Source organism: Triturus cristatus, chromosome 4_1, assembly GCF_964204655.1.
Source record: "Triturus cristatus chromosome 4_1, aTriCri1.1, whole genome shotgun sequence".
NCBI lineage: Eukaryota > Metazoa > Chordata > Amphibia > Caudata > Salamandridae > Triturus > Triturus cristatus.
In genome coordinates this window covers 1156558658-1156571009 of record NC_140585.1, presented here as the reverse complement: position 1 = coordinate 1156571009, position 12352 = coordinate 1156558658, and the positions used below count along the sequence as shown (strand labels likewise).

The window sequence follows — 12352 nt, the reverse complement described above, 5'->3', positions numbered from 1 at the left end:
GCCTTTCATCTTTCATTGTGGATCTTAAATATGTTTTAATTAACTTTAACTTAGAAAAACTTCTCTCTCCACTAGCTACTACCTCGGATTCCCTCACTGCCACCCTCCAACAGAGCCCCTCATCTCATATGCATCTTTAAGTAGCCCCTCTCTCATATGCATTTCATTTGTTGTATAGCGCTACTCATATCAGTGTAGTGTGTGTCAGTACTTTACACCACGCACACATTATACAGAGACAATGAATCATACAAGTATATAAATCAGTATACAGGGAATGCCACATAAGCAAATGAGGATTACAAGGTGTATGAATCACATTTCATCCATGCTGGTGGGCCGGATATTTTAAGAGGGTTTGGTCTGGGGAAACACAACCTTAGGATTTAAAGAGTATTCCATGGGGTCGGTTCAGCATTACTGATAAAAATGTATATCTGCCCAAACATACTCATTTTAGCAAAATTAGAATAATGAAAGACTGGGGAAGTTCTAACTATGTCACAAAAAAAGAAAGCGAAGTTCTAACTATACCATTCATGTTTGTATGCAGCTCTTTGATGACAGTTCATTGGTCACTGTCCTATGTTTGGATTGTAACTTCTGAACTGCAAGTAACAAAAGGATCTCTGTGACAAAGGCAGTAACCCACTGAGCTTCCACATAAAATACAGTTCATCTGCATTTAAAAACTACTAACAGACAAATGATTGCTCTCCAGCAGGATCATTAATCACCAGCGTTATCTGGGCATCTTTTATTGTCTTATTGTTGTCCTGCATCACATACGAAGTATGTGCCCTGCTAGGCCTGCGCATATTTTAAAAAGAAAAACATATTAGTAACACATTCTCTTACCTACTCCGTTAGTCAAACTTTGTGTCACAGCCTGCTGTGATAAGCAGCTGCAGGAGTCAGGAAAGGTGAATATGAATAAACAAACTTATTTTCTCCTGCGCTGCATAGAAAAAGAAATATCCACGCAGCAGAACATTGTGGCCATTGCCGGGAATGTGGAGATGAAGGGGTGAAAAAATAAACAAAGCCTCGTTAACATGAAAATGGTCTTTTAAAGACCTGTGAAGTACTCGGGTGCGGCTGCGATAATCTCTAAAACGTTGTGTGTGTGCACGCCCGAGAAGCTGTCTCTGCCCGGGCTGACACACACGACGTGTTCTTTGCGCGCCTGCCTTCAAGCCCTCACTGCGAGGGCCAAGGCTCATGTTTGGGTCGCTAAAACCGGGCCTGAGAAGGAGGGGAGGTCACCACCCTATATTGTTTGTGCACAGTGCACATTTAAATTATTGATTGATTTTAAAAGAGTAGACCGTCACCTAACTCACTTTATGTTGCTGCAGAGAGGAGGCTCAGTCTCTGTGCCACTGCCAAAAATCCCGTGGACTGTCGGAGAGCGCGCGCAACCACCAGTAACATTAGCCGCCGGAAGAGTATCTGCGAGTTTTCCAAGGCCCGCCCCCGCTCGCATCCCGCGATGTAGGTAACGGTTTCAGTTACAGGCCAATACAAATCCAATCAAACGTTCAACACTTAGTTAGAGGCAGTCAGGCAGAGCAACGCATGGGCGGGCAAAACAAAAGCGTGCCTCCTGATTTGGTAACACGGTTTTCCTCTCTTTCCATTTCTACGAAGATACATCGTATAAAAGAAAGAGGGGACAACCGTTTAACAGTGCAGGCAGGCTCAGTGAGTGCTGATTTAAGAGTAAGAGACGTAGGTGGCGGCCGGCGCCCCCCTGACCTTGGCACCCGGTGCGGTCGCACCGCTCGCACGGCCCAAAAGCGGGCCCTGAGGGCAGGATCGATTGTGGAGTTTTTATAGCTGTACTACAAGGCACTCATTCCAATCCGAAGAAGATCCGTAGCAGATGAGAGGGAGAAGCTGCGTAAAAAGGTAATCAGTGGGCAAATGATATCCAATGTCTTTAAAAGAATACGAGAAGGATAAAAGAATAGAAAAGCAGTGGTACTGTCCAGAGACAGAGAGGTAAGTAAATGCAGTGCGCCAATAGGAAGAGGAAAAAGAGGGAAATTCAAGGTCAGGCTCAGGCTGGGAAAAAGCAGAGATAGTAGATTGAAATACGTCCTCAAATAAGTAAAGATGATTGCACAGTTCCAAGGAAGGAGTAGCCCAAGATGCTAAATGTAGGGAGTCAAAAAGATTTTTAACAACGGAGAAGACTTCTCTATAGGAGTCAGAAGCCGAGGGTATTCTGAGCGAACAGTAGTTGGCTCGTGCATTTTTATCGTTTTTTGGGAATTTGTCTATGGCTGCGAGATGGATGGTGTCAAACAGTAGCCTCACCGCCATTTCCTTACTGCTGTGTTTAATGGACACCAGTCCTTTAGAGAACCAGGGTGTGGAGGGGACACGCATTTGGAAAGTCATTTTTTTGTGATAACCATATTGGGGGCAGGCATGAATCCAAGTATTAAAGGACGAAGCACCTGACTCTATAACAGTCAAGAGACAAAGAGGAAGACGTATATTTAATATCTTTAAGAGCCTGAGAGAGATTATTAGAAGTAATTGTAGATCAGGGTAGATTAACTTGGGTATCGATAGCGGAAAAGTTGGCTTTGTGGGAAGAGAGGCTTCAGCAAAAGGGACAAGAAATGGCACAGCAAAATGGTCAGCCCAACTCACTGGAAAAAGGATGAGATATTTAATAAAGACTTTATAGAAAGGCAAAGGAGGTCAAGAGTGTGGCCTGTTGCATGTGTGGGGGCAAGAATAAATTGAGATATGCCTGAAATAGCCACACAGACAGTCACTGCCTTGCTATCAGCCCTACTGAGGTCATTGAACAACAACTTAAAGTGATAAAACTGTGAGATCAGTACATTATAAAATATGAGGGCAATGAAGTGAGCTAGAGCGTTAAGAAATTAGTTGGTTGGTCAATTTTGAAGCCAATTTGGACTGTTAATGCCATATCAATGTTGGAAGACTCATGGAGCCAAGTGTCAGATAACAATATAATGAAATCAATATGACTCTACCAAAGATCTAATCGCACAGGAACACAGTTTTACCTCTAGATAAGGTCTGATGATGACCCTTATTCTAGGCCTGGGTGGTAAACTCTGCTCATGGAGTTTTCCGTACCCCACGAAGCACGCAGAGTTCCTAAAAACTCCGCTCCAAATTTTTTCCTTGCTCACCAACGATAAGTTGGCGAGCGCGAGCGAGGAAAATCCAACGCTTGACCACCTCCCAGTGAGATTTCTCAACATGAGGGGTCATGGATGGTCGTGACGCTTGTGTTGAGAAACCTTCCGTTTGTGCTGAGGATGCTGTTGCTCAAGTAGAATGTCTACCCAAGTGGCAGATAGGAGTAGCGCCCGCTTGTGCTGTGAATGGTGCAGTTCGCGCTGATTTTCTAGCGCAGGACAAACACCCGGCATTAAAATCAACACAAACGATGCAACCTAATGCACTATGGCGCTTGCGGAACTCTGCGTAGTGTGACAGAGTTTTTTGGCCACTTCACAGAGTTCCGCATAGCAGAACTCCGTCCAGGCCTACCTTCTTTCAAACATTCAATAAATCTTCTCTAACTAAGGATCCAAAAAATGCTGAGGTTTGACAAAAACCATTTGCACTTAGGCTAGCACTTCTAGGCACTAACAAGGAAGAAACTATAAAACTGGTCTCATACTTTTACTTACCAATGCTCATAGTCATAGTAAGAAACTTTGTAAGGAGCTACAAACCCATGGAGGTCTGGGTGCTGTAAGCAAATTCTCTATAACAGTCACATATTTCAAAACAGTATAAAACACACTTGCTTACCCTCTCCAGCTCCACAGTGAAGGTCTGGTTCCAAGCCTGCAAACTAATGGGTTTCCAGGAGGTCTGCCCAACTGTTGCATTATCTAGCTTTAGCACAGCACACACTTCATCTAGAAAGGCAAGAACAAAAGCTTAGAGCACAGCAGATGTGTATATGTAACATGAACTGATGCACATCACCGAACACAACACATTGAAGAGATAGTGATGGGATGGGAAAGAGGACAAAAGGGATACCGGGGCATCCTGGAACATGCTCTCAACCCCAGCTCTTAAACAAATCACAGATAAGCAAAAGACCAGATCCAGAGACAATCATATGATACTTTATGATGGAAATGCAATGATATGAAGGACAGTGACGATGAAGCTGCGACCCAAGGACCTGACAGGTATGATGTAAAGAAGAGAAAAAAGATCTAATAAAGACAATTGAGAAAATGGAATTAAGTAATAAATATGGACCCTGTAGAGCTGCATCAAACTATGCCTTTGACTGCGAAAGGCAGTGAAGTTACAAGGGTGTCAAGCAGATGTTCTCACACGTTTTTATTATGAAATATAATCTTATGAGAAATCAAAACAATTGTGGACAGGTATGGGCACTCAACTGGACACGTCATCTGATTTGATCGTGCTGCGGCCGCTCACACTGCTGCTGCGGTTGTAAAGTCCTCTCCCACTCCGGCTCATAAAGGATGCTCTTCCTTCTCCAGGACTATTGCAGGGCAAGGAGACCACTGTTCCTCGACTTCGCCCTGGCACAGAGTCCAGCAAGCCACTGCAGCCCAGGAGCCGAACTTCCAGCGTACCTGAAAGAGAACAGGAATGAGTCACATTTACAGTGACAGGACAGCACTGGTGCACTCTTATACCAAATGTGAAAGGGATCAGAGTGCCATTACGTCCTTTTTCTTCGTGAGAGAGGAGCCATCTTATACAGCTACTACAGTGACAGCAGATCACTTGCACCAACCAACATCATGACCACAGAAAGCTCTTACATCCAACAAATGGAGACAGGAAAGAGTGCATGCACATATCAGAACTCTGTTTTAACCAACGTCACAGTGAAAACAGAGGACTAACATTACTAAGCTAACAAGAGGTGCTGTGAAATATGTAAGTTATGAAAATGTGGATTGGGCTGGTCCAGCTGTTTAGAATGAGAGAATTATGGTGATGGCAGAACAGCAGTTACCTGTTAAAGGTGAGGGTTTGGACAGTGTGTTGTACTGGTTGTGCTGGTAGGAGGCGTTGTTCCGTGAGCTGAAAGCGGGAGATGAGGCGAGGACCAGCTCCTCCTTGATGATGCTACACTTAGGATGGTCTTCGGGCAGTTCGCTCAGTCTCTGCTCCAGGGAATGCTTCAAGAGGTCTAACTTCTGGCTGGACTCGCTTAACCGGGTCTGAGCCTGGAAGAAGGCAGTAAGGTAATTAAAACCTCACCTACTAGTTGTGTCCATAGACCAAACATTGCTCCATTTACGAGTGCAGACCCTACTAACACGGTACTTATCCGTGGTATGCAGTTTGTGATGGACACTACAAACTGCAGAATCCTCAACTTTAGACTATCCCCAGGCACCTGACTGGATCTGGAGACTTTTACAGCAATGCTCACACCAAGACCTAACATCATTACCTCTCACTACCGCAGACTCAACATTTTTACGTCTCACTACCACAGACCCATTATTGCATTTTCTCACCATACTGGCCCAAAAGTGAGGCATGCTCCATGGCCTCTCTTACAGAGACAAACCCCCACTAAAACACTGCTGCCAGAGAACCACAGACTTTAGTCTCTCACTGCCAGAAACAACAGCAATACCGTACTGCTAGAAGCAGTGTCCTTGAACTCTCGGTTTCATAGGCATGCCAGCACTAACACGTCATTGCTCGAAACACTGTTATTAGCTGCTCGTTACCACAGACGCACCAAAACTGATCCCTGCCAGACCCTCCTATCCTTCACACCATACAAAGTGCAAGTCCATTAGTGATTGAATGAAAACATATAAATGATACAACAGCACATCAACAACACCCTCATTGGCCATCCCAACCTCACTCAATCCCAGAAGTCACAAATGGGATTAATGGAAAAAATCCATCACTGGTTCTCCTCCTAACTGGTCATCTAACACTTGTTCATTCACATGGTCACCTACTGGTGTCTGAAGAGGACGGTCATATTGAGCATAAGAGGAATCAGTGTTGTGTCTAACATCTTCAACCTCTACATGGAGCACTGTGGGACTAGTCATTGATAACAGCACTCACGACACACACATATACTTTAACGTTTCCTCTGCTCCAGGCATCCAATGTTTCAAACACTGGCCACACCTCATCCAGATCTGATGTCCAACACCTACCTGAAGCTTACCCCCACCTAAACAGACTTCTTGTTATTCACCAAAAAACTAGTCCAAGTATGACTCAAAGATATGAACTTGGACAGATTTGAATCCCAACTTTCACCAAATGCCAAGTCACTCAGATTAACTGTGGACACAGACCTCGGTCAAGAAAACCAAGACAGTATAGTACCAGCTCTACCTACTAATGAAAGTGAAACCATTCCTGTCAGAAAGTGACTTCAGAAGTACCATTCAAGACCTCATTCTCTTGCATCTGGATGGTGGGAAACCATAATCAAAGGCCTTCCAGACTCCAAAACCCACCCTCTTATATGCATCCTAAATACTGCGGCACAGCTTATCAAAGGTCAGAAAAAAATGGGACCACATCACCCTCATCTTTGTGGGACACTACTATCTTCCCTTATCAGCCCATGTCATCTTCAAAATCGGCTTCGTCTTTTTCAAGCCTTCTTGAGCCTCACCATGTAAGAGCTTTTACCACTCCTGTGGCCGGTACACTATTGGACTGCAGACAAAGTGCAAAGAAAGGCATCAAGCCATTTCCATCTATGTACTCAGGAGCTGGACCGACGTTCCTGTATCCATCCAGACTGCCCAAAACATGCTCCAATTTTGAAAAGAGCTGAAGACATCTCTTTAACAAACTTCATCGGGAAGCTGCTAAAAGTAGACTTCCGTTCTTGGAAACCAGTACTTCTCTTAATAGCGCCCTGACCGTATATTTGCTTCGGACACTTTACAGTGCTCCATTGCTTTCCAGCTATGTTCATGCTATACAAATGCTAATACTTTCTTACATACAGGAAGCACTGCCCCCAACTGCTCTTTGTAAAAGACCTAGCTGCACTAACTCAATGCCTCTACAAGTACCGTCTGCTAGAGACACACCAGCATTACCCTGCTCCTGCTAGAAGCACTGCCCCTAACTTAGGGGGCTAGACGCACAAGTATTAGAATATTTCTATATGGAAGTTAAGGTCTTGGTGCAAAAAGCACATTCTATCAACATCTCTCTTGTGGATCAACCATCTGCATAGACACTGAAAGAGAAGTGCATTGCTTAACACCCAGTGAAGAGCACTCTTTCATTAATCCACTGTTCAATGTCAAGCCTATATCATCAGTTTCTCAGTGTCAGAAAAACCAAGACATTAACTTCGCACTTACCGTCAACCTAGTACCATTATACTCAACAGTGTCTCTAAGGAAGACCAGCTATCACAAACTCTGCACTCTCACAGAACAACCATTAAATAGCAGCGTGGGTGGATTGGTTTTATTGTATGTTGATTTAAGTGAACTGAAACACCTCTCATCCTTTAGCATAATGATGGACAACAGCTTTTATTTTGTCCTCACTAACAGAGATCCAACTTCAACAACCTCTCAGTGAGAGACACTTTCCATATTTAGGTCCTTCAAGAGAATAGCCATTGGCACCAGCTCCCAACTTCTTGTGAGGATAAAATTCACTAAATCCACATTAATAAGAGACCTGTGGACAAAAAAGGATGCATGGAAAAATGTGCAAGTTACTATGGTTTCAACTGTGGGCAGACTGTTAAAGCCCATGAGAAAATATTTTCTTATCTAATGTAACTATGTTTTGTTTATCACACTGTGAAGCCAACTTCGGCCCATGCAATGCCAGGAAGATGTATTTTATTGGAGATTTGCAGAATATTTGCATTTACTAAATAAAGCAGACGGCACACCAAGATCATGTAGAACTAGAAAGGGGAGGCTAATGAGAAGCTCTGACAAAGACTGCTTCACAAGAGGCTTCCAACCTGGAAGAAGCAACATCTGAGCTGGAATCAAAAAGGAAAAACTAAAAGTTGTCAGAGAAAATACATATTCTCAATGGCATGGATGAGGGGAAAATGAAAATAAATCTATAGGACCAGGACACTCCATAATCACCGACTCATTGTTGGAAAGACTATCCTCACGCTTTGGCTCACTGAGGGAAATTTACGTCTGCACTTTACCTCTGTGATGGCTTTTCGGTCTTGCACCTTTGAGGACCCAAGGAGGCGAAGGACGTTCTTGGCCCCTTCGGAGATGGCATGCTCCACGCGGAAATGATGCCTGAGCTCCTCAATGCGAAGCTCGATATGGCTGAGGTCAGTGTTACCTGGAAGTAAAACAACATTCATGTCAATAATAGATGAAATAGCTAGATTCTCGCAGTATAATTATTAAATGAGTGATGCATGAGGAGAGATTAGCCCAAACCATGCCAAGGAATCACTGTTCCTCAAAAGCGCTACATTCAAACCATGCCACAGTAACTCAAACCATGCCATGCTATCAGTACCCCAAGAAAGCGCACAACTCAACCCATGCTGTAGCAGCACTGTTCAACAGCGATCCCACCCGAAACTATGCAAAGACATCACTGCTCACAGCAAAGCAGTCTACGTCCGGGTCTTGGGGAGCTCCTGGCTAACAAACTGCACCAAAGTCTTCCTGGTTTTGGAGAGCTCCTGGCTTACACAAGGTGAGTGGGGCACTTGTTTGAGAGATTGAAGAACTTGCGTCCCTTTGCATTATGTGAACCCAGCCACTTTCTTTGAGATGGACTTAATACAAGGATTGGCTAACAGCAGGTCAGGCATGGTTGTATGAAATGTAAGGTTAGTTATTACCAGCCTTAGTTGCTACATGTCAGCTCTGCAGATTGGTGTGTGACCAATGCGATGTAAACTATCCAATCACCGATCTTTTAAAGTAAGCATGCACTTGGCTCTAGCGAATCTTAGCAGTACGCTGATAAACCTGTTAAACACGTTTTATTACCATTCTTCAACAGACACGTTTCAATAAGATTGTTAAAAACAGTGGCCCTTACTTGGGGTCATGGGTAAAGGTATGTCACTGGTTAAGGGGACCTCAGGGCATGTGAAGTCCGTTACATGACTGATTATGGTAAAACAACATCACTGGTACCAGAAGAACTCAAACTTTTCACTGCGTGTACATGTCTGCTTTAGAAGATCCCTCACTTACATAACTTTGAGGTAAGACTGCAATGGAAGACCTCTCACTCAGACCATGCAGAGGCAGGACTGGTTGAGAAGAGTGCTTGGCTCACATCCGATGTGAGCCTTAATCATGTACATAGGTTCCGGGGACACAATATGCAGGTCAATTTAAATCCATAGTAGAACCCGGTCCACACAGGTGGTGGCAATGCAGCAGGAGCCCTCACAGATCAAACTATAAGGGATTTATTTTTAGTGCTGCAGCATATGACTGTCTCACGTCAAGGAAAGAAATAATTGTTCCCAGAGAACTGGTCTCAAACGGGGCAGGGGTGCTACTTCTCATGTAGAGCTCTCAACTCCCATCATACAACATGTTACAGCATTGAGACATGTTCAGCTAAACCTATTCTCAAGCTATATCTTACATAATTCACTCTTAGATATTCCTTACCCAAGACTGGGGTCAGTTCAGCTTTTGTCAAGTTATTTCTTGCACAAGAGCGCTCTCCACTCACTGTCAAGTTATTCCTTCTACACTAGTCTCCCCATAACTCATATCACAGAATCCCTGGCACAACCGCAATCCCCGGTCACTTTGTGCCACGATTCCTTTGTGCGAGATTGCTTTCCACACATCTTGTATCAAGATATTCCTTGCACAGGAACACTTTTTCCTTGTTCAGCTTGTATTAAGAGTCGCTTTGCACAAGAACACTTTCAACTCAGCCTATATCAAGATACTTCTTGTGTAAGAGTGTTTTCTACTATGTTTCTCTCAAGATATCCTTCCAAGAAGAAAGCCCTAAGTGCAACTCATGCCAAAATTTTGCTTGTACAAGAATGGTTTCTGCTCAGCTTGTGTCAAGATATCCCTTGTAAAACTGTTGGTAGAAAGAGGATTATCAATATAGTAGATGATACCTCTCCTAACTCACTCTGGTTAGGCTGCAACATAATTCTAGGCGACTCTTTTCTCAAAACCTGACAACAATGGCACTCCTAACAGCAGGCAGTTCCTCAGAGAAATAAATGCTACGTTCAGCCAGTACCATCAACATGAAGGTTAAGAACACAACTCAATAATATTCCCAAACCAATTTTGAAAACTCAACAAAACCTAATCAATAAAAAGAAACATAAAAATTATTTAGATTGGACCAGGGGAACCAGAGGTATGGATTTTTAACATTTTATGGCAAAACAAAATCACAAAGGACCAATCACAGTCAATGATCTCAGTAGACTGGAAATCAATTTCAAACTGACTGTGAGGGAGTGGGGTCGTGTAAGCCTATCACGTTACAATGGTCAAAGTTGTTACCTTGGGACTCGGTTGTTATTCTCCTCCGAAGCAAAACCAAAGGGGATGATGGACGGAGTGTTGAACATTGCAAGCACTCACCCTCAGTCAACTGATCTAGGTTTAATCCATCATCATTCTTTAGCTCACTCCGCCACCCCAGTTCAGACATGGCCATATGCAAATCAGTCTGACCCTGTGCCTCATGGGAACAGTCCAGCCCGAACTGCCAAGCCATGTCGTACCCGGACCGGAAACAAGCAGCCTGGCACCGGTTTCTGGTTAATCAGCTGTCATCATCCAGGCTAGCTTGAATCCAGTGGCAAAGTGAGCAAGGGACCCATGTCTGGGAATACCCTGCCAAATTAGGGCAAACAAAGCAAAACCAAAGGGGATGATGGACGGAGTGTTGAACATTGCAAGTACTCAACCCCAGTCAACTGATCTGGGTTTAATCCATCATCATTCTGTAGCTTACTCCGCCACCCCAGTTCAGACATGGCCATATGCAAATCAGTCTGACCCTGTGCCTCATGGGAACAGTCCAGCCCGAACTGCCAAGCCATGTCTTCCCTGGACCGGAAACAAGCAGCCTGGGACCGGTTTCTGGCATTTCAGTCGTCATCAGCCAGGCTAGCTTGAATCCAGTGGCAAAGTGAGCAAGGGACTCACGTCTGGGCATTCCCTGCCAACTTAGGGCGAACAAAGCAAAACCTTTGATGATAGATTAAGCCCAGATCAGTTGACTGGGGGGGAGTGCTTGCAATGTTCAACACTCCGTCCATCATCCCCTTTGGTTTTGCTTTGTTCGCCCTAAGTTGATACAACTCAAAACAGGACGAACCTGTAAGACTTGTCTGCAAGAGTGCACCATCCATGGAAAAACTCATTACCGTGTCCCAGTCCTCCTGAGTTAAAAACAAAAAATGACAAAGAGCCATATTAAGAGATTGACAGATGGGTTTCTCTGTCAAAATATGACCAATATCCCATTCGTTGTATTACAAATGCCAAATGGTAAAATGGATTTGCAATATGGCAAGCTGTACATCGCCATGTCTGTGGCCGAGTATTCCATCCGCCAAACTCTAAATAAGGCTCAAACTCCCATAACTTTCTTGATATTGGGAAATTCAGTCCTAGTCATTCCTACAACCCAAAGGTCCTTGGAGCGGGCTTCAAGGCTCTAGGGGCCAGATGTACAAAATTCCTATTTTGAATTTCCTAAATAGCGATTCCGCAGGAATCGCAATTTAAAAAATACAAAATGGTATGTACAAAATTTGTGATTTCCTATTAGCAATTACTATAGAGTAGGAATTGCTATTAGGACATCACAAATAGGAAATTATATTGCATTCCCACCTACAGGCCAAAGAGAAATGGTTTGCATTTCCTAGGAAATCGCAATTTAGGAAATCCAAACCCAACAGTGCTGCTGGCCTCCAGTCCCCCTTGGTGGCACCCTGAAATTTGCTGTGCACATGTGAGTGCACATATGCCTTAGGGGCATATGAACACTTCATGTCACATTAAAAAATGCATTTTTTTTATTTTGCACCTGGTTACTATCGACTTTGAGGCAATGGTAATTGCATTTATTAAATGCTCAATTCGCATTTAGGAAATGCTTTGTACATGTGCTTTAGGAATCGCAAATAGGTAACCCCTATTTGCATTTCCTAAATTGCTGTTGAAATCTGCGATTTCTACCAGGTAGGAATCGCAAATTGCACCCATTTTTGGCCTTTGTACATAAGAAAAGGCTGTTTTACATTTCTTAACAGGCCGAAAATGCGATTCAGCTTGTTAAGAAATGCAAAAAGCTTTCGTACATCTGGCCCTAGGTTTCTATTCAG

At 43.7% G+C, this 12352-nt stretch overlaps 1 protein-coding gene across 3 annotated transcripts in view; it reads right to left on the bottom strand.

The window, feature by feature from the left end:
- Positions 1 to 12352, bottom strand: part of LOC146856237 (serine/threonine-protein kinase N1-like) — a 443024-nt gene that overhangs the window by 130981 nt on the left and 299691 nt on the right. For all 3 annotated transcript variants that reach the window (XM_085654308.1, XM_085654306.1, XM_085654307.1), the window contains exons 5-8: positions 8195 to 8340; positions 5015 to 5228; positions 4425 to 4625; positions 3814 to 3923 (exon numbers count right to left, since the gene is read on the bottom strand). In XM_085654308.1, coding sequence (XP_085510434.1) covers positions 3814 to 3923; positions 4425 to 4625; positions 5015 to 5228; positions 8195 to 8340 — 671 coding nt within the window. The remainder of the gene's footprint in view (positions 1 to 3813; positions 3924 to 4424; positions 4626 to 5014; positions 5229 to 8194; positions 8341 to 12352) is intronic.